Source organism: Amphibalanus amphitrite, unplaced genomic scaffold (genome assembly GCF_019059575.1).
Source record: "Amphibalanus amphitrite isolate SeventyFive unplaced genomic scaffold, NRLGWU_Aamphi_draft 002192F_arrow, whole genome shotgun sequence".
NCBI lineage: Eukaryota > Metazoa > Arthropoda > Thecostraca > Balanomorpha > Balanidae > Amphibalanus > Amphibalanus amphitrite.
In genome coordinates this window covers 15,840-39,179 of record NW_024883683.1, presented here as the reverse complement: position 1 = coordinate 39,179, position 23,340 = coordinate 15,840, and the positions used below count along the sequence as shown (strand labels likewise).

Sequence of the window (23,340 nt, the reverse complement as noted above, 5' to 3'; positions counted from 1 at the left end):
CTCATCCTGTTCTGGTCTAGGCTTTCAATGCATTTTCTGAGTTCCTTTTCTGCGGCTCGAAGATTCGTTCCATTATCGGACCACAGCTCTCTCACGTTTCCACGCCTGGCCTGAAATCTTGAGATCGCCATAAGAGTCGCCTCTGTGTCGAGGCTGTCTGTCAGCTCCAGATGGGTCGCCTTTGTCGCCATGCATCTGAAGAAAATGCCCCACAACTTCACCGTGGACCTACCCCTTGTTGAAAGGATTGGACCGAAATAATCTACCGCAGTAGAGGCGAATGGACCATCCAGCATAGTCACGCGTGACCTCGGCAGTTGTCCCATCTGTGCTGACTGAGGCTGAGCCTTTCGGTTTTTACAGACTTGGCAGTGTTTCACCACAGAGCGGATTGCTGACCGCGCGTGCGGTATCCAGCAGCGCTGCCTCAGCTCTGCGAGAACAGCTTCATTAGCCCGATGACCCATCCGCTCATGTAGATGTTGTATCAGCAGCTGAACGTACCGGTGACGACGATCCAGTATTGGAGGCTGCTTTGCGCTGGGGCTCAGTGATTGAGCATGCTTCATCCTCGTGTCCACACAGAGCAGACCGTTGACCAGGATCGGTGACAAACCCGCGATCGTGCTCTTCGGGTCAGCTGGCAGCCCGGCTCGTAAGTCCTTCAGCTCTTGCGAGTAGTGTTCTTCCTGAACTGACTTCATCCATAAGTGTTCTGCTTCAGTCAACTCTTCTACCGAGAATTCGCCTGATTCTCCGTCTCGCCGGCTGGTCAACCAGCGTCTCATTGTCGCTACAGCGCGCACGGCCACTGTCCACCGAGAGAACCGGTCTGGATCGGGTAGAACTGAGACAGTGGTGGCGGCGAGTGACGGCACTGTCGCCAGTACTGTTTTGGTCTCTGGATCATCTTTTAGGGTCACATCAGGTTCGACATGATCGCTACAAGGCCACTCTGTCTCTGGAAGCCACAAGAAGTCAGGGCCGCGCGCCCAGCTGCTTTCCGGCCTCAGGTCATGAAGACTCTGACCGCGCGATGCGGCGTCCGCTGGGTTTAGCGCAGTGGGAACGTATCGCCAGTCCTCCGGCCTCGTGACGTCATGGATCTCAGCTATCCGGTTGCTGACAAACACGTGATATCTTCGCCTGCTGGACTGAATCCACGCAAGAACATTCTTTGAGTCTGACCAGCACAGAGTAGATTTGATCACCACTCGTGCCTCTTTCTTCACGCAGGAGATCATTCTGGTGAGCAGCACCGCAGCTTGAAGCTCCAATCTGGGGATAGAAAGTCTTTTGGTGGGGGCTAGCTTTGCTCGAGCTCCCACAAAGCTGACATGGACTTCGCCATCTACTTCCCACCGGTAGAAGAGGACTGCGGCGAATCCTCTCTCACTAGCGTCGCAAAATCCGTGCAAGTCCACCTCCTTGATCAGATGCCCCTGAAAGACATGCCTGGGTAGCTGTACATCACAGATTCTTCGCAGTTCTTGGGTCCACCTCTGCCACTCTGCGTTGATGTCAGATGGGATACCATCATCCCAGTCGAGCTTGTAATCCCAGAGTTGTTGAAGCACCAGCCGGCCTCGAAGATGCCAGCCAGCCAAGAAACCGATCGGGTCATACACAGACATGACGGTCTTCAGAATGAGGCGCTTCGTTGGGGATTCTGGCGGCTCATGAGCTCGATATGTGAGAATGTCCTGTCCAGGTTTCCAGACGACGCCTAGAGCTCGGTGACATTCTTCATCATTGAGCGTGATGTCCTCATCATTCCGTTGCTCAGGCTGGAGTTGGCTGAGAACTGCGTGTGAATTGGAAGCCCAAGGACCCAGCTCAAAGCCTCCCCGACTGAGGACTGTTGTCAGCTTGTTGATGAGCGTAGCTGCTTCATCTTCATTGTCCGTCCCAGTGATCACGTCGTCAACATACGTGTCTTCCATTGCTGCTCTTGCCACCACAGAGTCGCCATCTCCAAAGTCTTCTACTGTTCGCCTGAAGCAGTAGTTGGCCACGCTGGGTGAACATGTTGCACCGAATATGAGCACTGGTGACTCATAAACATCAAACTCGCCGGTGCGTCGTGAGCCACGCCATAGGAAACGTAGGCTCGGGCGGTCTTTTACGTCCATGCTGACCTGGCTAAACATAGCCACCACGTCCGATGTGACAGCGACTGCCTTCTCCCGCCAACGCTGCAGGATGCCACTCAGCGAGTTCATCAGGTCAGGTCCTTGCATCAATGCATCGTTTAAGCTCATTCCGTGGCTTTTTGCTGCGGCGTCTAGAACCAGACGCACTTTTTTCGGCTTGTTCTGGTTCCTAACGGCCATGAGAGGTAAGTACCAGGTGTTGTCTGGCTCTCGTGACGCCTCCTCCACAGTCAGTTTACGGAAGTGACCGTCACGCAGCATCTTCTGCAGTTTCGCCTCTGTCAGATCTGCCAACTCGTTGGGGTTGTCTCCAGAGAGTTTGTCTCTGTCCAGGCGTCTCTCGAATGCCAACGCTCTCTTTTCAGCCATTTGACGGCTCGGAGGAAACTTTTCACCTCGATCCCTTCTCAGCAGGGGTGCTACCCAACGCTCCCCGTTGTGGTAGACTTGGGATTTGAGAATCTCTTCAGATTTTCGATCCTCTGGGCTGCGAGGAGTATCGTACTGATACTTGCAGCCGAATGCTTCCGTCTCCCAGTTAGCTTTGACCAAGCTCTCCAGGGAAGGACTCTCCTGAGCGATCCGATTAACCTGCCACGCGGCTTTGGAGTCTTCGGTGTCTAGCACGCGCCCTGTGAGTGTCCATCCCAGCCTAGTCTTCTGCAGAATAGGACCGTTCTTGGAAGGACGCCGAAGTGACTGTGAAGCAATCAGCTCCGCGTGGTCGATCCCGATCAGGAGCTGTGGTTCTTCGCCAACGTGTGGAAGATCTTTCACTTCAGCGTACCTCTCTCGAAGTTTTGCCGTTCCGAGCGCTTCCTTTTCGAGAGGTAACGACGTCATCGTGTCAGACTTGTGACAGCTCAAGAAAAAAGTGAGCTCGCTCAGCTCAACTCCGTCTTATCCGCTCCCGCTCAGCTCCCGCTCAGTTTAACGCGGCTCAGCTCAGCTCACGTTCCGCTCAAACCGGCTGCGCTCCGCTCACGCTCAGCTCAGCTCAGCTCAGTTTCCGCTCAGCTCAGCTCAGTTTCCGCTCAGCTCAGCTCAGCTCAACTCAGTTCCCGTTCAGCTCAGCTCAGTTTCCGCTCAGTTAAATTCACGCTCAGATCGTTCAGTCGTTCTTTTCAACCCTCGCCCTGGCAGGGGGGGGGTTGATGCAACCCCCCTAAGGTTTTTCGAAGATAGCGTAAAAACGGCGGCGCGCAGCGCCGCCAAATTTGGCACAGCCTATGGGGCAACCTTTTTACATATGACCTGAAAATTTCAGGTCCGGGTGACCTTGGGTCAGGTCCCCAGGTCAGAAAAACCGGTAGAAGGTCATGGTCAAATTTCAATTTTCTTTTTCAATCACTTTTGTGCTTTGAAACCACAGTACTTAGCAGCAGGTCACTTGGTGCTTCTTTATTTGGTGTACTTATCCATGGGTCAGGTCAAATGAGGTCAACTGAGGTCAAATGACGTTTTTCCTAATAACTTGGCACATGATGAAGCTAGAGCTTAAAAAATGGTAGCATTATGTTCCTGGTGATTATCCGAATCGAATGATATGCGATATGATGCAATATGGTTAACTTGAACTTAATTAAGTAATTAAGGTTTACTTAAAAATTAAGAAAAACTTTAAGTACACTAAAGCAAGCAAAAAAGCGTATCATTCGACGCGCCTTGACGTGCTGAGTTCACTGGTGCTTTTCTTTTTTCTCTATCTTAATTAGATCAAAAGTTATAAGCGAAAAACGTTTGACCTGTTTTTAGCGAAATTTTTACATTTATACCCCAAAACTCCCCTAAATATTGACCTAGAGCAACCAAATTTGCACAGGGGCGAGAACTTCAGGGGGCCCACCTACCTACCAAATTTGGTGTTTCTAGGTGCCATAGGAGCGAATCGCGAGGGGGGGTCGCATCAACCCCCCCCCCCCTGCCAGGCCGTGTTATGAAAAATGCCAGGTACCCCACCCTACTTTCAATAGGATATGGTTGCTTAGCCCACATTCAACCAACGAAGAGGAACTTTATTTGTTAATTCCTAATTGTAAATATTTTATGCAGAGGTAAGAACCCTTATTGATAAAATTAATTTAAATAACTGCTTAAATAATAAAGTGAAGAATGCTGAGTTGTACATTGCGGAGCAGAGTGTCCAGGCGAAGCATCAAAGCCTGACAGTAGGTATTCATCTTGCAGTCAGACTTGAAATTTGAGACTGGCTGTATTAGCCTGTAAATTGGCCAAGACCCTGGTCTTCCAATTTCCATGCAATATGGATGAAAGAAATTAAGCTTGATTAGTGATTACTATTGATTTCTTTAGAGTTTTGATATTTTTAAGTGCGACCACGAAGGCAGTGTAATTGCTCACTCCATAGCTAGCTCATAGCTGAAGCATCAAAGCCTTAGTTAATTTCCAAGCATGAACTGAAAAGAATTAGAACTGGATCAGCTCAGCTCAGCTAAATCAGCTCAGCTCAATCAGCTCAGCTCAGCTCAGCTCAATCAGCTCAGCTCGCTCAGCTCAACCAGCTCAGCTCAAGCTCAGCTCAGCTCAGCTCAGCTCAGCTCAAGCTCATTCAGCTCAGCTCAGCTCAAGCTCATTCAGCTCAGCTCAGACAGCAGCTCAGCTCAATGCATTATTGAGCCGGCTCAGCTCACAGCTCAACAATTTGACAAAATGTTGAGCCGGCTCATGAGCTGAGCTGATTTTTGAGCCGGCTCAACTGAGCTGATCACAAGTCTGCATCGTGTAGACATCTGTCAGCGAGTAGGTATCTCCCGTCGTTACGTTCGAGATATTCACGTCAATGAGTGACGACTTAAGCTTCGTGACGCCCGTCAAAGTCTTCATCGTGAGATTGCGTGGACGCTGGTGCAGTCCAAGTTCTTCAGCCACCTTCTGGGAGATCAGCGTAAGAGAGCTCCCTTCGTCCAAGTAAGCGAGACAGAGCTTCTTACCAGCCGGCCCGCTCAGTTCGACCGGCACAGTTTTCATCAGCACGAGGCACGGCTGCGAGGCTGCTGACATAACTCCGCTGGTGTCCGGTCTTGTGACGTCATCATGAAGGAGGACATGGTGCTCCTCTGAGCAACCAGCCTTGCCGCATGGCCGCTGGCGACGGCACGCTGATGTCTGGTGACCCGTACTGAGGCACCAAACGCAAGCTTTCGTCCTTTTCACCCAGGCACGCCTGTCAGCTACAGAGAGTTGCTTAAACTGGTCACAACTTGCGATCCAGTGGTCTTCAGAGCAGAAGTAGCATTCTACCTTCCGCGCCTTTGGTTTTCCCCGACCGGCTTCCCGGCGCGCCTTCTCTACGGAATCAGACGTGGCGAATATCGGATGACGTTTGGTTTTTGTAGCGCCACTGCTGGTTCTGGGAACACTGAACTGCCGGTCCCTCACGTGACTGCAGAGGAAATCATAGAAGATTTGGCAGGTCAGCTGGCTCCCGGATTCCATTCTTGCCCTGGCATAGCCACCCCAGGCGAGCTGACTCTCTGGAGGGAGCTTCTCGGCCAGTGACGATATGGCCCGATAATTATCCAGTTCTGCCTGGTATCCAATGGCCTGCAGCACAGACATAGTGTTGTGGACTTCGCTGCAAAACACACTCAGACCTTCCACGTCTCCGTTCCGAATTTTCGGCCCGCTCAGGAGCTTCTCTGTCACTGACTGGGTTATGATGAACCGGTTACCAAATCTGACCTCCAGCGTTTCGAGAACGTCATTCAGGGAGCCGCCTGAGAGGAGTGTGCCATGAACGGCATCGAAGGCAGGGCCTTTCAGCTTGTCCTGGAGATGCTGTAGAATCTGAAGATCCGTGAAGTTTCCACTGCTCCTCGCCTCTTCAACTTGGCGCTGGAAAAAGGGATACCTTTCCGGCTGTCCGCTGAACACAGTAAATGCGAGTTTCGGCGTCTCCTTGAGAAAGATGCACTGGGTGCCGGAGCCCATTCGCAAACTTGCATTGTCACCATATTCCATTCGTTCATACGGTGTATGGCGAGAACTTCTTGCATCATCCTCTATTTGGGATAGATCAGGACCAGCGATCGACAAATCATGATTGTCATTGATGTCATGTACAAATTCCGCGGCCTTCTTCTCCCGTAGTCGCTTAAGAGAGAGCTGACTTTCCTGTACTAGGAGCTCGAGTCGTTTCTCCTCTTCTTCATAGCTTCTACGAAGAGACGATGACGAATCTGCAGCTGACACCGTGAGCCAGCTGCTAGATTTCGGCATAGGCGTGGGCGTCGGTCTTGCGCTCAACGATCGTCTTGGTGCCGGAACCGGCCTCCTTGAAGTATCCATGTCAATCGGATGATGCAACTCACTTTTACTACATCAACTTTACGTTAATTAAAACTGTTTCCGTTGGTTCAGCTAATAATCAATTAAAATCTTACCTCTATTGAAGGCATTGCGAACTGCAACACCATAGCAAGGCAAAGATTATCGCCAGATTATAATGCAAATTACGCAAAAATTATTGTTCATCAATGTTGCGTACTGCAACAGTGTACGTACTGTACAGGGAGAGTTAGTTCTATGGCGATATCATATTAGTTTATTGTAAAAATCGGCATCTTACAAAACACTAAAATCCACCATGAACAATAATTTTCTCTCTCTTCTTTTACATGATCACTTTGTCACACTGATCTTGATTTTATTGATCCTCGCGCAGAGGCACATGAATCTGGCATTGCAGTCCTCTGATGGACGTGCGCATCTAAATGAAACATGATTGAATGAATGAATCAATGAGAATGAATGATGCTCGAGCCGTCCTCAACACAATGATTATAATAGGTGCAAAGTGATTCAAGCGCTTTGTTTCTTTTTATTTGTTAATTGTTTGTTATTTATTTCTTTACTTATTTTCATTCCTTCTTAGGTTTGCCAGACTATAGAAGGCGTAGAGAGCAATCACTCTATGCGTTTAACGGTGTGAATGTGAGGACGCGATTTGGTATAAAATTTGATCTCACTTGGTTGTGACCCGTTGTTTTTGTAAGTAGACACGAATTGTCTGAATTGTCACTGAATATGGCAAATTTGAGTCATATAACTGTATGTATGCATTTACCGGTAAGTGAAGCCTGCCAGGCATTAGCATATAGGTACTGAATGTATTTCGCATAAGCGGACTGTTATGCATTGCACCAGAGGAGGAAACTGGTTGCCTTTTTAAGTTTCTGTGAATACATTTATGGGATGTAAACTACTAGACATACCTAGTCGAGGGCAAGCTTTACAACAAAGCCATGTTCGGTTTCATGTATTGACTTTTATGGGTGGCGTATGATGTTATCTGTGCTCTCAATGTTATCGATGAACATCCGTTAACACCAGAATGCAGAATGCGCCGCAAGTATTTAAATGTGATGGCATGTGCGTTGAAACGACCGGATACGGTTATGCCAGGTGATTGTCGATCTGTGTGGTTTTATAAGCTGTGATCTTTAGGTTTCGGCATAACAATTTGTTCTGTGAGGCCTTGGCTAAAGCTAGATAACATGTTTTAGACGCTCTTTCGAACAAGTGTACCTATCTGTATCAGTATTCCACGGATAACTGTGTGTGGTAGATATTGAGCGGATGCTAGTTTAATGTTCGCGAGAGGTGTCCCACCACGACCTTGACGATTATCTTTGCGGAACACTGGTACCATTTTGCGCTTATTTTATCGTTTTTTTTTCCGAGTCTCACTCTCATCATGCATTCGGTAGATCTTATGCATTCGTTTGTTTTCGCAATTACGTGTCGATGAAGCATAGTAATGAATTTGTCACGCAGATGAAGACAATACAGTGGTCGCGGCTCGTGTAATACAGTTCGGAAACTTTCAATATAAATGTTTTACATAGTTAACTTAAGCCATCGCTTAACGCAATCTTCATTTCAGTCGGTCAGCCTGTTTGGAATGTTTGTTGGTCAGTTTTCATGAACTAATAGTTCACATGCTGTATTTATTCGGCATGTCCATTTTTTACGCTGTTCCCGATGCAAGTTTTTAGTTCAATAAATATCATTGCGTCAGTTTTGTGTTATCGTGCTTGCCCATACTTGGCTCATCTTATCCTGCATCTAACAGACCGTGTGCTCCTTCATCTTCCTAGCAATCACCATTCACCACTACCTCTCATACGGCTCAATTTTTCCGAACGACTAGCTTCTAACAGGCAATGAACTTCAAACAGGCACTGTGCACAATGCGAGCCCCGCGCTTGACCTTTGCTTGACGATCAGTCCATACTCTATGTTCCTTCGATTTGTTTGACACGTTTGTTCGATGCATTATTTCACACCGTACAAAGTCTGCACTGAAATTTACACAGGCTTTGAGACTCATGACATTGTGCGATAGATTCAGAATATGGATTAAAAATATACCGTTCGGAAACAAGACAATGCGGAGAGGGCCGAGGGGTATCAGTTTACTGCACCAAATTCGCCGTATCAGGTACCATTTTTATTTGATTTCCCATCGTGGCAGTGGAAACAGTAATGCTAGACAAATAATTATCTTACTATAAATACCGCTCTCATTTTATAAATCACATGTTTCACCGTTCGAATCTACATGATCAAAGGTTGATATAAACCCGAGCCTGCCTAGGCCTACACACTGCAATCACAACATACAAGCTAAATCGACTTCAAAACTCAAAGTCGTTAACCACAAAGCGCTGATAAACCATAGGCTAAATAAAATGCCACTCGTACTTAATGATGGGTCAGCCGACTGACTTCTTAACATGAGCTCTCAAATAAAGTTGCATGGGTCCAATACATTAAACCTGATGGCACCGGTTGTGCTCGAACAAAATGGCACAAATGACAACCATCCTGAGGAAGACAAGCCCATATGGACCAAATATGGACAATCTGAATTCAAATGCTGGCAAGGCAAAGCACACGCAGATTACCAACCCCCTATTCGACCCCCACATCACTTTGACTTCATAAACTCGTCATGTCTTTTGACTAGCTCCTCCACAATCCTAACCTCCAGCTCCTCCTCCCCGACTCGCGTCACTGTGACCGCCTCTGCGGCGGTAACCATGGTAACGGCGTCGCGTCTCGTTTGCAGAAGGTTGGCAACCACCAGCTGATGGCCGTACCGTGCTAGCGCGGCACGGGCCTTCTTTTCCAACACACTGGCATCCGTCTCCAGCTTGAAGGTCACCGTGAATGTATCTGGGCACCAGAGTGAGGTCAGGTCGCCGACCACCTTCCGCACCGGCTGCAAGGTCAACGTCAGGGGTTCAGAGCCGGAGGGCAGCTTGTGCTCGGGTAGATCCTCCTTGGGGATGTAGAAATCAGACACCGCGGCAGCTAGAATCACCGTCGCTCTCGAGCCAAGGGGACACACGGATTTACAAGCCAGCTCGAGAAGGGAGATGTAATCGTCTACTGATGTGAAAGGAATGGTCAGCAGACGGTCACGAGAAGCCCTCCACGCGCGCACAGGTGTCGTGAGCGAGCGTGCCGAAGCACCGACAAGTGCGCACGTCCCGCTTTCCCCTGTGGGGGGCTCCAGATCAGCCAGTATCGCAGCTGGGTCGATGTGACGGAGAAACGGTGCCAGGGAGCCTCGGCGATGAAGCAGGAGAACATGATATCCTCTAGCCAGGAGGTTCTCCGCGCACGCTGCGCCACGTTTTCCTGTGCTGAAGTTGTCGAGGAAGCGGACGGTGTTGTGCTCTAGAGGCACGGCAGTACCGCCAGACGTAAGCAGCGCTACAGGAGCTTCGGCGGCGATCGCGGTAGATAGAAATTCCGATATTTGCCGCGAGATGTCCTCAGCGTCCATTTCACTATTTCCGCCCATTATTATTACCTGAAACAGCGGTCACCAAATGTCAAGCAAAGCTACGTGGGGAAAATTAATTTGCCTGTAGATTGTTACGCAGGGTTTCAGTGCACCCACCTACCCAGAGGTGGGCATCGCTACCGAAAATTGGAAACCGCTACCGCTACCTTCCGCAACCTGAGGTACCCAAAGCGCAATCGCAACTCCGAAACTATTTTGCAGATAGTAAAACCGCAACTCGCAACTCCGCAACTCCGCAACTCCGCTACCAACCTCTATTAGGACATTAGGTTCCTATGTTTTATCAGTTTTAGTCCTGAAGCGCAGTGTTATGTCTGACAGGTAGGGTAACTATGGGGAAAACGCACCCCTGGGTTAAACGCCTCCCCTAAAAAAATCGTATTTCTTATCGACGGATAGGTGTTTTATCCTGTCTTTCAGAACAGTCAGCTGCTTGTTTACGTACGTCTCTATTTCCGGTTCTGAGTCTTGAGGAGCAGCGTGGGTAGGTGCTGATGTTGGTTTTGGGTGTTGTTTTTGTTGTTTTTACAGAAGATTCCTAATATTTTGATGCCCTCTTTATATCACAAAACTTGCTATTGTGCACATCACTCAAAACTGCGTTTTATTGTCATTCTGTTGAATATATTATGCTGCGGCGTTAGTGGCGCGTTTTTTGTCAATATTTTGTTGACCGGAAATGGAGTGGATGGGGCAAGACGCCTACTCGATGCATGGGGCAAGACGCCCCCAGTTTTCTGAAAGGGGGGCGTTTTGCACGGTGGTGAGAGTGCAGGGTAGCGCCCTGTAGGTCGGGGCCGAAAAGGCCTCTCCCTGTCCTTTTTTGCTGATATATCCTAAACGACTGCAGATATCGTCACCAAACTTTCAGGACTCCTCCGGGCATCCATTTTACACATTGCAACAAAATTTTATTCCAAAGGCTATGATAGGTTGACCACAAATGACGTCAGAATGACGTCAAGTTCTGCCATGTTCATCATTTTCTGTTGATAGATGGGGTGGGGGCGCTTTGCACATGGGTGTGGGCGTATTACCCAGGGTATGGGGCAAAACGCCCTTTTGCAAGGGTATGCGAAAACCTTTTTGGGGGGTTAAATACCTCACGCAGGTGTCTTTTCTTGGTCTCAAAACGTAGTAAAAAGAATGAGCTACATGATGGTGCCCAAAGGTTTAAGTAATCTGTGTTGGGTTGAGTGTCAGAAGGTTTCGCGCTTAAGGGGGGCGTTTTTGACCTATTCACCCTACCTTTGGACAGGTACCTTTGTACTACCTTTGGTTGACCTCTGTTGGTGACCTGACTGTTGGTGACCTCTGATGACGTCACGTGACCTCTAATGCTCAATGCGCAGGTCATTGCGACACCAGTCGACTTAACCCTCGCCCGTATTGGTGTTTTTCCAGCCGCGAACGTATAAGGGGGGGGGGTGGTCCGTTGGACCCCCTTGCCGTTTCGCCCCTGATCGAGCTAGAGCTTCGCGGAAAAAAAGAGCGTGTTGCCCGTGACGAGAGGAAGCCGATGATACCCAATTTTAAGGTCCCAGGTCATCGGTTGACCTTCCAGGTCAGCTCAATGACCCAAAAGTCGGGAAAATCGGGCCCTGTTAGAAAGTTGTAAAGCGTGGCTGCTATGGGGTTTTTCAGGGTGCTGCTCACGAATATCATGTTAGTTTTGATCACAGATGATGTTTCATGCATTTAGGCCAGGTCGGGTCAGGTCAGGTCAGGTCAACCAGTAAGGGTATTCGTAGTAGGTGGCAACCGCCTCAGACAGCTTCGTAACATGTTACGAAGGCACCAAAACTACTTCGTAAATGTTCATATGGTTGCTAAATTCGAATTCAGCTCCAAAAACTGGCCTAGAAACATGTAAAACTCGAAAAAGTGAGCCGAGGTCATCAAAGGTCAGTGACCTGACCTGACCTTCCGGTGACCTTGACACCCACCCTTATGCATGGGAGCAACATCATATCCCATGTTTGAACGCTTAAAACCACGAAAAGACTGCAAACGCGCGGCTAATGCGAGCCGACATACACCGAATCGCGATTCCGGCCAAACATGGTCTCGAAAAGTAGGTCACAGGTCAAAGGTCATTAGGGTCAGGGTCATGAAAATTTCAGGGTAGGTGTAAAATTGATTAACGCGAGGGTACGGAAAGTTTCGTCCGCGATCGGCCGCTTTTTACGCGAGTTATTCGCGAAAAACGGAGGGGGGTCCGTTCGACCCCCCCCCCCTATACGGGCGAGGGTTAACCCTCGCATGTGTGCGGCGTTTGCCAGCTTCTAATGTGTAGGGTGGGGGTGGGGGGATCGGTTGGACCCCCCCCCTTGCCGTTTGGCCCCTGATCGAGCTAGAGCTTCGCGGAAAAAACGAGCGTGTTGCCCGTGACGAGAGGAAGCCGATGATACCCAATTTTAAGGTCCTAGGTCATTGGTTGACCTTCCAGGCCAGGTCATTGACCCAAAAGTCGGGAACATTGGACCTGCTAGAACTTCGTAAAGTGAAGCTGTTATGTTTTTTTCGGGGCGCTGATCTACCGGCTATCCAGTAGTGTCAACCACCACTGAAAGATTGTAACATGTTACGAAGGCACTAAAACTACTTTGCTAACGTTCAAACGGTTATTAAATTCCAAATCAGCTTCAAAAACTAGCCTGGAAACACGTGCAGTGTGCAGTGCAGTGCAAAGGGTGCAGTGGCGCCCCCACCGGCGGTGGCGGCCCCGGTAGCGGTTGCGCTTTAGAATTTTTCGCTTCCGCAACTCGCAACTCCGCACCTTTTTTGGGCTCGGAAGCCGATCCGTAACTCCGCTACCAAGAGGGTAGTCCGCAAGTTGCGGAGTTGCGGAGTTGCGGACTTAAGTTGCGCAATGCCCAGCTCTGCTGACCTACCTACCCAAGCCTACCTACCCCCCCCCCCCCAATTAACGAAATCAAAACCAATGCTACACAGGGCCTCGGCTAAGGAATTTTGCCTACTGGGGCAAATCGTCAGTGTGTTGGCGCCCTGCTGGGAGGGGGGGGGGGGTGTTTGAACACTTGCGGGTTTTCCTGCCGTTTTTTCGCGGATATCTAAAAAACGGCGGCGCTCCATCATCTATCAATTCTACACGTGTTGTAAAAATTTCAGACCAAGGTCATTCAAGATCAGGTCACCAGGTCACTTCAAGTGACCTCACCTCATAAAAACGGGTTAATTATATTTCAAGCGACCGATGCCAGCCGGTAGCTTCCCGATACGGGACCAAACGCTGAAAATGGCAAGAAATTCTACCGTGCCGTTTTCGAGGGTATCAAGATGTCCAAAATCGCGGCCGAAACGCTAAACACCCCCTAGGGAGGTAGCTCAGGTTGGGATTTTCAAAAGAAAATCACAATTCTAAAGAATAGTGATAGTTCTTAATTGAAAAGTCCCAACCTTCGGATAAAATGTTTCAATGTATGCCGTAGCTACACCGAGTGACCGATCGCTTTAAAACTTTCAGCGATTGATAAGGGCAACGGCATGTATAAAATTTATATCTCGGAATTTTCATTTCGGTGACCTAAGGTCAGCTCAATTTTGCGACCTCTATTAGGTATAAGTCAATGGAGAAAATTCAAAACCACCTCTTTTGGACGAAAGTTATTCTAAACACTATAAAACATTGTGCGTGACTTTGACACACTGAACATGAAAATAGCGCCCGTGACCCTTGTTTATGCCCCTGAGGTCATCTCAGTTCACGAATGGTATCTAACAGTTCTTCGCGAATAACTTTTGAAAGAGGCATGCTAGAGCGATGAAAATGCCTTATGGCCGCCCCACACCGGACCTCGCATGCGGGTTGCGAGTTTGCGGGTTTTGATTTTACGGGCATAATACTCATTCATAGAGTAATTAGACTGTTCCCTTATGGTAACTTCATGAATGCAGTGAAGCCGGTACACCTTCAGAAAATTGCATATATAGTCGCAAAACCAGCACAACGAACCTAAATTTTCAACGAAAAACCCGCAAACCTCGCAGAACTCACAGACCTCGCAGCGAGGAAAATCGAAAGCTGACTCAAAATCAACTTTTGTATTGCGATGCAAGGTGGCTGGCAAGCTAAAAACATGCAGATTCGCTTGTTCGATGGTAGTGTGGGTCACTCAGCATATATTGTACTATTTAATTTTGAAGAAACCCGAAAACCCAAAAACTCGCAACCCGCATGCGAGGTCCGGTGTGGGGCGGCCTTTAGTTGTGTTTGGCTCGACGATGCAGATCGACTGATATGCAACATGACCATTTCCGGTCAGATCATGACCTTGACCTGAGGTCGAATTTTCAAGTTGACATCCAAGGTCAAATTGCAGTTAATTTGATGTGTCTTGTAGAGAGGAACACGATGTCGGTAAAAGAAAGCTCGTGCAAGGCATGAGTCAAAAGTTATTGCAGAAAAACTGTTCCCGAAAAATCGTCTATTTTGGTGGTTTTTGCCCCTTGCAGGCAAAATCGTTGACGTTAGGTCAAATCTAAGAGAAATAACCAGAAAGCATGCTAATATGGCTATCAAATGCGCTTTTCCGCGGTGCTGTAGCTCTAATTGGTTTCCGAGTTATGCGTCGGCATCTTGTAAACTGTCGATATTCGACCTGAAAATCGGAGAAATTTGGCCTGCACCATGACATGACCTTTGACCTAACCAAAAAAGAGGCCGAAGTTATTTCGTCATTATTCTTGACGCTCTTTCGAACGAAGATGGGTTATGGGGTGCAAAAAGATATGTTTGCCAATGCACGCCTATGTTTTTGGATGGAAATTGAGGGTGCAGCTCCACACCGTGCACTCCCTCTTCCACCGCCCCTGATTTCTTGCCACAAACGTCTTCAACTGCTCCCGAATTAAAGAATGTACGTTAATATTGATATATTCTCATTTTGTGGAGGTTGGGCAAAGCCTGACCACTACTGGGGCATTCCTCGACTCTACTGGGGCATTTGCCCCAGTAGTTAACATGTTAGCCGAGGCCCTGATGCTACATGTCACGGCCTATTCACTACGCTGCACTACCGTACAAGTTAGGTTATTCATTAAAAAAAAAACGATATACGGACTCGCTCAGGCCTAGGCTCACGTACAGTAACACAGTTCAAGACAACAAACGGATCAGGATGTGAAATACGTGAACAACCACGGAAATTAAAAAAATATGGACGGAAATTGACATATGATTCTGAAACTTTTTTATTGCAAGTAAGTACTTACCTACGCAGCTGAAGGTGCTAGCAAGGGCAAAGCAGGAGAGTAAATAAATTTACCATTTAGCACATATTTAGACCCAGCCAATGCCGTATAGCACAGCACAGACAGCAAATAGTAATTATTTGTGCCTTTCCTAAACTACCAGAGACGGTTTTTGCAAAAACGGCGCATTTCCGACAAACGAGTTCATCGACTCGCCCGACGACCGAGTCTTCGTAAATGACGCAAGAAAGAAAACATATGTATTCAGTTTACTATTTTGTGTAAAATTGATCATATAATTTGTTTTCCAGCAAATCAAATACCTATTTACAACATATCATGCATTAAAGCCGTTTAAATGCTGGCAATGCTATTTTTACGTCAGCAAAAATTTCCTTTTTATCAGTCAGCTGCTGAATTGTAAACGTCAACAAAAGAGCGAGGGGTGTGATGTGATGATGATGTGGTTATTCTTGTTTATTTGCTGTAATTACGAGGCGTTGTTGCTGTAAATTGGCTGTTGAACTTCTCTAACGTTTTGGATTTCCTTCACCAACTATTCTTTTTGCCCAAGAAACTAGGAATCAGGACAGGGAGTCAGAGTGCGTCATACGATACCTTATTCTTAAAAAATGGCATCAAATGTGAGTATAAATGCATAATATACTAAGCTTATTGTGTCGTGACAGCTCCGTTCATCTTTTACTGAAATGGCAGTAGCTTGGAACTGGTAAAAAGAAGTGTACATCTGTGTCCATAAATAATGTGCCTCGGGCAACTTGGTTCAAGTTAAAGGGACTATCCCACCTTTAACATGGGGTTTGAGTTGAGATAGCCAAGTTTGCGGCGAGCTTCAGAAACCACTATCTATCTAGGTTGCAACCCCCGCGGCCTCTTGGTGTTGAAGAAATTCGTTCCCTTCATTTGAAAATGGGCCTTGTACAAGGCCCTATCTTCAACATAGAGCGACTGTTAGTGTGACGTCACCTCGTTTTGTCATTCTGATTTAAATGGGTTTGTTCGTTGAAAAATCGCTTAAAACTTGGTCTGAACTTTGTTGTGGTGCCTACAGAGTAAAAAGAATCAGCTTTATGACAGTAATGTGGCCTGGGGAAGGAGGTAATTTTGGGCTGTGACGTCACATATTTGAAAGTTTGTGTTTGGAATATGGGAAGCCTAAGATGTTTAATGAAAAATAAATGCCAGAACCGTGTTCCTGGTCATCCAATCTATAAAGTCGGGCACAATTTAACTGGTTTTAACAACATTTTAGAAGGTGGGATACGGATAGTCCTTTAATGACTGCATGGATGAAACCCTCATTTTGCATCCTAGGCTCAACATTCCATGAAAACCACATCATTATATTGTCTCAAGCCATGTCAATGTATCAACCTAGAAAATTGGGTGGTGGTAAAGCAGGCGTCACACTTGTTATTTGCAACCAAGGAGAAGCGCTGTACCCAGAGATGCTTTCTAATCAAATCAACCCAAACCAAATCTGACCTAACCTTACCTATAACCTAAAACCCACAACCTTGTACCTACAACCTACAGCCTAACCTACAACGCCTCTCCTTAGTTGCAAAACCAAGTGTAATGCCCGCTTTACTACTATTCAATTTTGATGGTTCCACCACAAACACTGCACAGTTCACCAGTTGAGTGCTTCCGCAACAATGATATTTTGTACAAGACTCCAGATTGCTATGCTTCATAGTCTGGGTTGTTGGCATTGTTTTTCTTTTCACTTTGTTTTGTTTATGCATCTCTGTTTTGTGGGTGGTAATCACCATGCCATGTGTGCATGGATTGTCCATGATAGTAATGCATGCTCATACATACATGTATGCATCCATAATCACGGTAATGAAACATTCCACGTGGCATTGAGCCATTGAAAGGGTGTCTCTTAAACACATTCAAAGCAATCCCAAAATGAATGTTTTTCATTTAATGCCACATTGACATGGCCAGTTAAGATCAGGTCAAAGGTGCTGTCTCCCCTTGGCATGCAAGGCCTGTTGGCTCTTTGCAATATTGTGAAATAGATAACCAATTGACATTTGTCTTTTTCAGGCACCTCTACTAGATGATGATGATACCCTTGCTTTTGGAGAGGAGAATGAAGACAAAGGAAAGCTCAAGTAAGTTGTAGTGCTAAAAGATGTTTTCTTTTACAGATATTTGCTTTCATCATCATCTCTTTTGGTCCCCAGCTTGGCAGAATTGGAAATAATGTGTGTTGCATCCACTTTCTGATGCATAATTAACTGGCAACTGTCTTTCTCTGGCAGACATCCGTTCGTCACACTTTTCCACCTGCTGTTCCGCTTTGGCGCGATCCTGACGTACATGCTGTGTGCAGTCTTCGGGATGGGCTTCATCACCAGCTTCATCATGATCGTGATGCTGCTGTCGGCAGACTTTTGGACAGTGAAGAATATCACAGGTGAGCATAATTGGTAGTGCAATGTTAATCGACCCAGCGCATTTCGTGGTATTTTTTATACGTGTGTTTGTCAGAAGTGATATGGGACTCGCATTGCACTGCAGCCTTGACATGACAGGATTTTTGTTGGTCTGTGCTGTGAATGAGCGTGAGATCCTCTGAAGGCGATTTTGCTTATGCTTTTTGCAACATCTCATGCATTCATCTCTTGCATGGACTTGATCCTCGTGACCTCACTCCCACTCCAATGCAACTATTTAGACCGTACTTACCTGCAAGTAGCAAAAAGCGTCAGTTTCTTTACTATTTTTCCTTCACTGCTTCTTATTCCGTTGGCTTATTTTCAGGTAATGCGTTTTTCGTCGAACTGTGGCGCTGACCGCGGTGATTCTAAACCGCAATCACCTCTCTGACCCAGCGTGACCTGTGCTGCGTGCCTCCAGGTCGCCTGATGGTGGGCCTTCGATGGTGGAACTACGTGGATGACGAGGGCATCAGTCACTGGATCTATGAGAGCAGGAAGGTAGGCACAAGTACAATCTTGAAAGTGTCGTGCATCGGTGCGGTGGATCTATCAATCCCGACTGAGGAAGGGCTGCTAGATTTGAGGGTCACCGAATCATTTGACATCCTCATCCGTCCCCCAGGTCAATGGTTCAGTGACTCTCAAATTTAGCAGTCCTTCCTCGGTCGGGCTTTACGCATCGGGTCACTAGTCTTGGCTCAGTACAGGCGTGGAACTTCATCCATGGTACAGGCTCAACAGACTTCTTTATATTTGCATCTAGCCATTAGACTTGCTCCAGGCTGAAGGTAGGTAAGGATTCAGTTCAACGCTAAATATTCATTCTTTTAGTCAGTTTATCCATCTCAACTTCACATTGGTGAGCCTGGTTGAAAACCAGCGATGCTACGTAACAATACCACCCGGCTGTGAAACTTTTTTTTTGTTGCGTAATTGTGGTGTGACGTGTTTTTGTGTGTGTATACTGTATACATTCATGCACATATCACTGAATCGCACTCTAGAAACACTCCTCGTGTCATCTCTGACCCACGGTGAAACTGTTCCTTTAGACACTAACCCTGGCACACTGCCACCTGAAGCTATTGTGTCGTATGTGACACTGACACCTATAATTGTGTCATACCTGATTGACACCTATTGTGTTGTTTCTGACACTGACACCTATTGTGTCGTTTCTGACACTTCCTCTGTCATCCTCCTAGGATATATTATCCTCGACACTACAGAGCTATAGTGTCATCTCTAACACTAACTCATGTTGACTGACACTGTATCACTCTGACAGTAACCCTGACACTAACGCCTTTCGTGTCATCTCTGACACTAACTAACGCTGGCACTGTGTCACTCTGACACTGACACTGACCCAGGGCCCGTCACAGAACCGGATCCACGCCGGCGAGTCACGTATCTTCTGGTCAGCCCTGTACGCCTCGCCAGTCATCTGGGTGGTGCTGTTCCTGATCGCTTTCTTCAAAATGAGATACGCCTGGATGGTGAGTTACACGTGGGAATCGAGTGAGTGAGGTATGAGAATGGTGAGTGAGGAGTGAAATGGTAAGTCACTACTCACGAAGTCATCAGTGACTCGAAGTCATAGCGAGAATGGTGGGATGTGAGAAAATGGTGAGCATTGAGCAAGAACTGAACATGGTGGTGATGAGTCAAAACGGTGAGTGTCGAGTGAAAATACTGAATAATAAGTGAGTATGGTGAGTTACGAGTGAAAATGTGAATGACGGGTAAAAACGGTGAGTAAGGAATGGAAATTGTGAGATTTGAGACGCACGTTTGGCTGTTGGATGAGTGAGGTAAGATACTAATATTGGTATGTGAGATGCGTGCTTGTATTTCTTAGCAAGGGTAACTTACGATAGCATATTTTGTATTATATTTGGTACGAAATTCTTCACTTTATCCATTGTATTATCTACTTTTTCCATTTGACTAAATTAACCAGAACTTATGCAATTGAAATTTAGGTGAATAAAAAACTGCAGAAAATAGCGTAGCATCGGAAATGTCTAAAAAAAAATGTAATCGTCGCGCTGTTTTAGTTAACCTTTACTCGAATTCGGCCTCTGTACTTGCCACAAAATCACAACGTACCGACAACGTACTGACCTAGTAACACGTTCCTTCGCCTCGCACAACGCTCAATCTCTCCCATCTCTACCCCCCCCCCCACACACACACTCTGTACCCCCCCCCCTAACCGCCCCCGACTGTGTTCCACAGGTGTTACCGATTATTGGAATAGCCCTGAACGGTGCCAACGTGTACGGCTACGTGCGGTGTCGGTACGGGGCTGCCCAGGGTCTACAGGCCTCGTTCGGATCGGTCACGTCCAACTTCATGCGCGAACAGGTCATGAAAAATGTGAGTGAAAGGGGACATGAATGTGGATTGTGGCGTAGACTGGATAGGGATAGAAAAAAAGAGAGGGATGGTTTTAGTGTGAAGAGGAGGGGTTTGTGCTTTGGGGAGCTGAGAAAGGGATGCATAAATGACTTATTAATCGACACGACTGTAAACTCGAATGAGCTGAGGTAGAGGCGAGGCGTAAACCACTTGGTGAAAATATGAGAAAATCGCTATTCAAGTATGTAAACTTACGATAGGTGTGCAATCAGACATGACATTTGATCTTAGTACAATCATGTTTTATGAGATTAAACTACACTTACGAGTCTGGAACACAGTGTGCATGATGCATATGTTTACTATGTATTCACAAAAGTGTACGATTTTTCCACAGATATCTTCGATGATATTCAGACAGCCGACCGCAAACGCCAGTTCACAGCCGCAGCAAACGGTTTGAGCGCTGTGATTGGTCAGATACTGCTATCGTTGACAGTGTCGTCTTGAGGGTGAACACGCTGCTAACGTCGTATAGTGAGCGGCTTGTTTCATTGATGAATATGTGCGTCGCTGAAAGACTTTGTAAAGACTTGAATGAGACGACGCGTATATGATATACCGGCCTTACGCTGAAAGCAAACTCCGATTAGTGACAACATGTGTAGATCAAGAGTGTATCTTCAGCCTGGAGCTAGGCTAATGGCTGGGTCATAGACAAAGTCTGTTGGGCCTGTATTGAGCCAAGACTAGGGACCCGATGCGTAAACTGCGAGCTCATGTACGAGCTCCACTAGTGACCATGACCTGTACACCGGTCGTGAACGTACATAGACGATGACAACCTAAAACCTGTGCCACCAGTTTATACCCGACCCTGTGATCTAGCAATCAGCCTAACGAGAGTGAAGGGTAGAACATGATGTAGGGTTTGCTACCTGACCTTCCTAGAGAACCTGAGGTTTAATCGCCAGGTTGGCATCTTAGCGATGAGCTTGCCGTCCCGTATTTATTTGTCAGCTTACGATTCACTTCCATTATTCTATTCAGACCCAAGTCCAAAGATGAACGGACTCTGAATTAGAAGAAGAAACCTTACGGGAATGCAGGTTGTAATAAGAAAACCTGGTTAACGATGTTCCATTCCAACAATCCGCCGATATTCATTGGTGTGATGACTTGAGCACTACTAACATCTGAGTGCCTTGGCGTGTCTATGACAGACGAATGGCAGACGAATTGGTTAGTACCTACGTTGTTCTATTCTGTGGTTGGTTGTTATGCGTTCGGCAATTGCATTGAATGATTTGCAAAGCGCAATTGAATATGCTGATTGGACCTAAGTGGATGTGTTTGCATTTACGGAACGGATCACAACGGGCGTGCGACCTTGAGGCTTTGTGCATCACCCGGTTGACTTACCCACACGGTGATATTTGTGTGCCCGCTATTATCCGGCACTTGGCCCGTTTGTGCGCTGTGCGGCGTGCACAGCGTCGATTCTGTGCACGAAATAACGTGTTTGTTGCACCGGTCGTGATTCTGTTATCGTTTGTTTGGCCACGTACTTCGCCTTGGTAAGGTGGCGGGCATTCGGTGACTTTGTATTGCTGGCCTGTGTGTTCTTGATTCGATGGAGTGTGGGGCTGAGGGCTAAAAGAGCCACTCCGTGGCTCTTTGCATTGAAGTAATGTCATTCTGTGCTTCGGGCTGAAGTTTGATCAGGGCTGTACGGCACCCAATGATTGGAGTTGGACTAACTCGCGATTTCGGGAACTTTGAGAGGCTTTGATGACGTGTGCGTTGTGTTGTATGCGTTACTGGTTGTTGTTTATTTTATTGTTTCTTACGTGATGGGAACATAAAGTGGGATCGACGTGGCTTATGTTTCTCTGGAAGTTTGATGACGACGATCACTTAGAGCCAATTAGTTCTCCTGTTCCAGTAGCGGCGGAACACCTTCAATTAAGGGGGGGGGGCACTGCCGATTTTTGGTCCCATTCTTTCCATGCAACGCCTATAGGGCTAATGTTAAAATGCCAAAATCAAAGGGGGGGGCACGGTGCCCCGGTGCCCTCCCCGTTCCGCCGCCTATGTCCTGTAACCTGTTCCAAGGGTAATATAGACCTTGGATTGAGTCGCCCTGCTTGTGGCTGAGGCATGGGTGTAGGAGCGCCAAAAATATTGGTGAAGGATATTATATACCTGAACCTTATGAAAAGGGACAGGACCGTGCCAACCAACATGCACAGTGCAAGCGGGGGGGGGGGGGGGGGGGGGGCGAATTTCGCCAACCCCTTGTTTTTCGCAGATATCTTACGCCCTTATCATCCCATTAACGTCAAATTTTCAATGCCTGCCTAAAATTGAATTGTGCATCCTGCCATGACAGCAAGATGTAAATCAGGGCCTCGGCTAAGGAATTTTGACTACTGGGGCAAATGGTCAAAGTGTGTTAACCCGCGCCCTGCTGGGAGGGGGGGGGGGGAGGTTTTTGAACACACCCCCCCCCCCTGCGGTTTTTCGTGGATATCTGAAAAACGGCGGCACCTTATCATCTATCAATTTTATACATTTTGTGAAAATTTCAGACCAGGGTCCTTCAAGGTCAGGTCACCAGGTCGCTACATGTGACCTCACCTCATAAACACATCATAAAATGTTTCAGTGTATGCCATAGCTACACCAAGTGACGGATCGCTTTGAAGCTTTCAGCAATTGATAAGTGCAACAGTATGTACAAAATTCGGAATTTTCATATCGGTGACCTAAGGTCGGGTCAATTTTGCGACCTCTCTAGGCATTATAAGTCAATGGGAGAAAATTCAAAACCGTCTTTTTCGGACGAAAGTCATTCTAAACACTCTCAAACACTACATTACAAGTAACTTTGACACACTGAACATGAAAACGGCACCCGTGACCCCTGTTTATGCCCCTAAGGTCATCTCAGGTCACGAATGGTATCTAACAGTTTTTTTGCGACTAACTTTTGAAAGAGGCATGCTAGAGCGATGAAAACGCCTTATATATATGTTCACCTCGACGATACAGATTCACTAATATGCAACATGACAATGTCCGGTCGGTCAAATCATGACCTTGACCAGAGGTCAAAGTTTTAAGTTGAACTTTCAATGTCAAATTATAGTTCATTCGATGCGTCTTGACAAGAGGAACACGATGTCGGTAAAAGAAAGCTCGTGCAAGGCTTGAGTCAAAAGTTATTGCAGAAAAACTGTTCCCGAAAAATCGTCTATTTTGGCAGTTTTTGCCCCCTGCAGGCAAAACCGTT

The 23,340-nt window shown here is 47.0% G+C and overlaps 2 protein-coding genes across 3 annotated transcripts; one reads left to right on the top strand and one right to left on the bottom strand.

The window, feature by feature from the left end:
- Positions 1-8,612: 8,612 nt before the first annotated feature.
- On the bottom strand, positions 8,613-9,994 carry LOC122376543 (phosphopantothenate--cysteine ligase-like). Its single transcript, XM_043356444.1, has one exon. It carries the CDS (start codon positions 9,985-9,987, stop codon positions 9,106-9,108), a length of 882 nt encoding a protein of 293 aa, XP_043212379.1. The 5' UTR covers positions 9,988-9,994; the 3' UTR covers positions 8,613-9,105.
- A 5,449-nt stretch (positions 9,995-15,443) lies between these two features.
- LOC122376542 (uncharacterized Golgi apparatus membrane protein-like protein CG5021) lies at positions 15,444-21,925 on the top strand. Of its 2 annotated transcripts, none has more exons than XM_043356441.1 (7): positions 15,444-15,848; positions 17,284-17,351; positions 17,502-17,656; positions 18,100-18,179; positions 19,055-19,180; positions 19,923-20,063; positions 20,443-21,925. In XM_043356441.1, exons 1-7 carry the CDS (start codon positions 15,837-15,839, stop codon positions 20,506-20,508), a joined length of 648 nt encoding a protein of 215 aa, XP_043212376.1. In that variant the 5' UTR covers positions 15,444-15,836; the 3' UTR covers positions 20,509-21,925. The 2 variants fall into 2 exon arrangements, with proteins under 2 accessions (XP_043212376.1, XP_043212377.1); XM_043356442.1 differs by having other exon boundaries at positions 15,463-15,848; positions 19,067-19,180.
- The last annotated feature ends 1,415 nt before the right edge of the window (positions 21,926-23,340 follow it).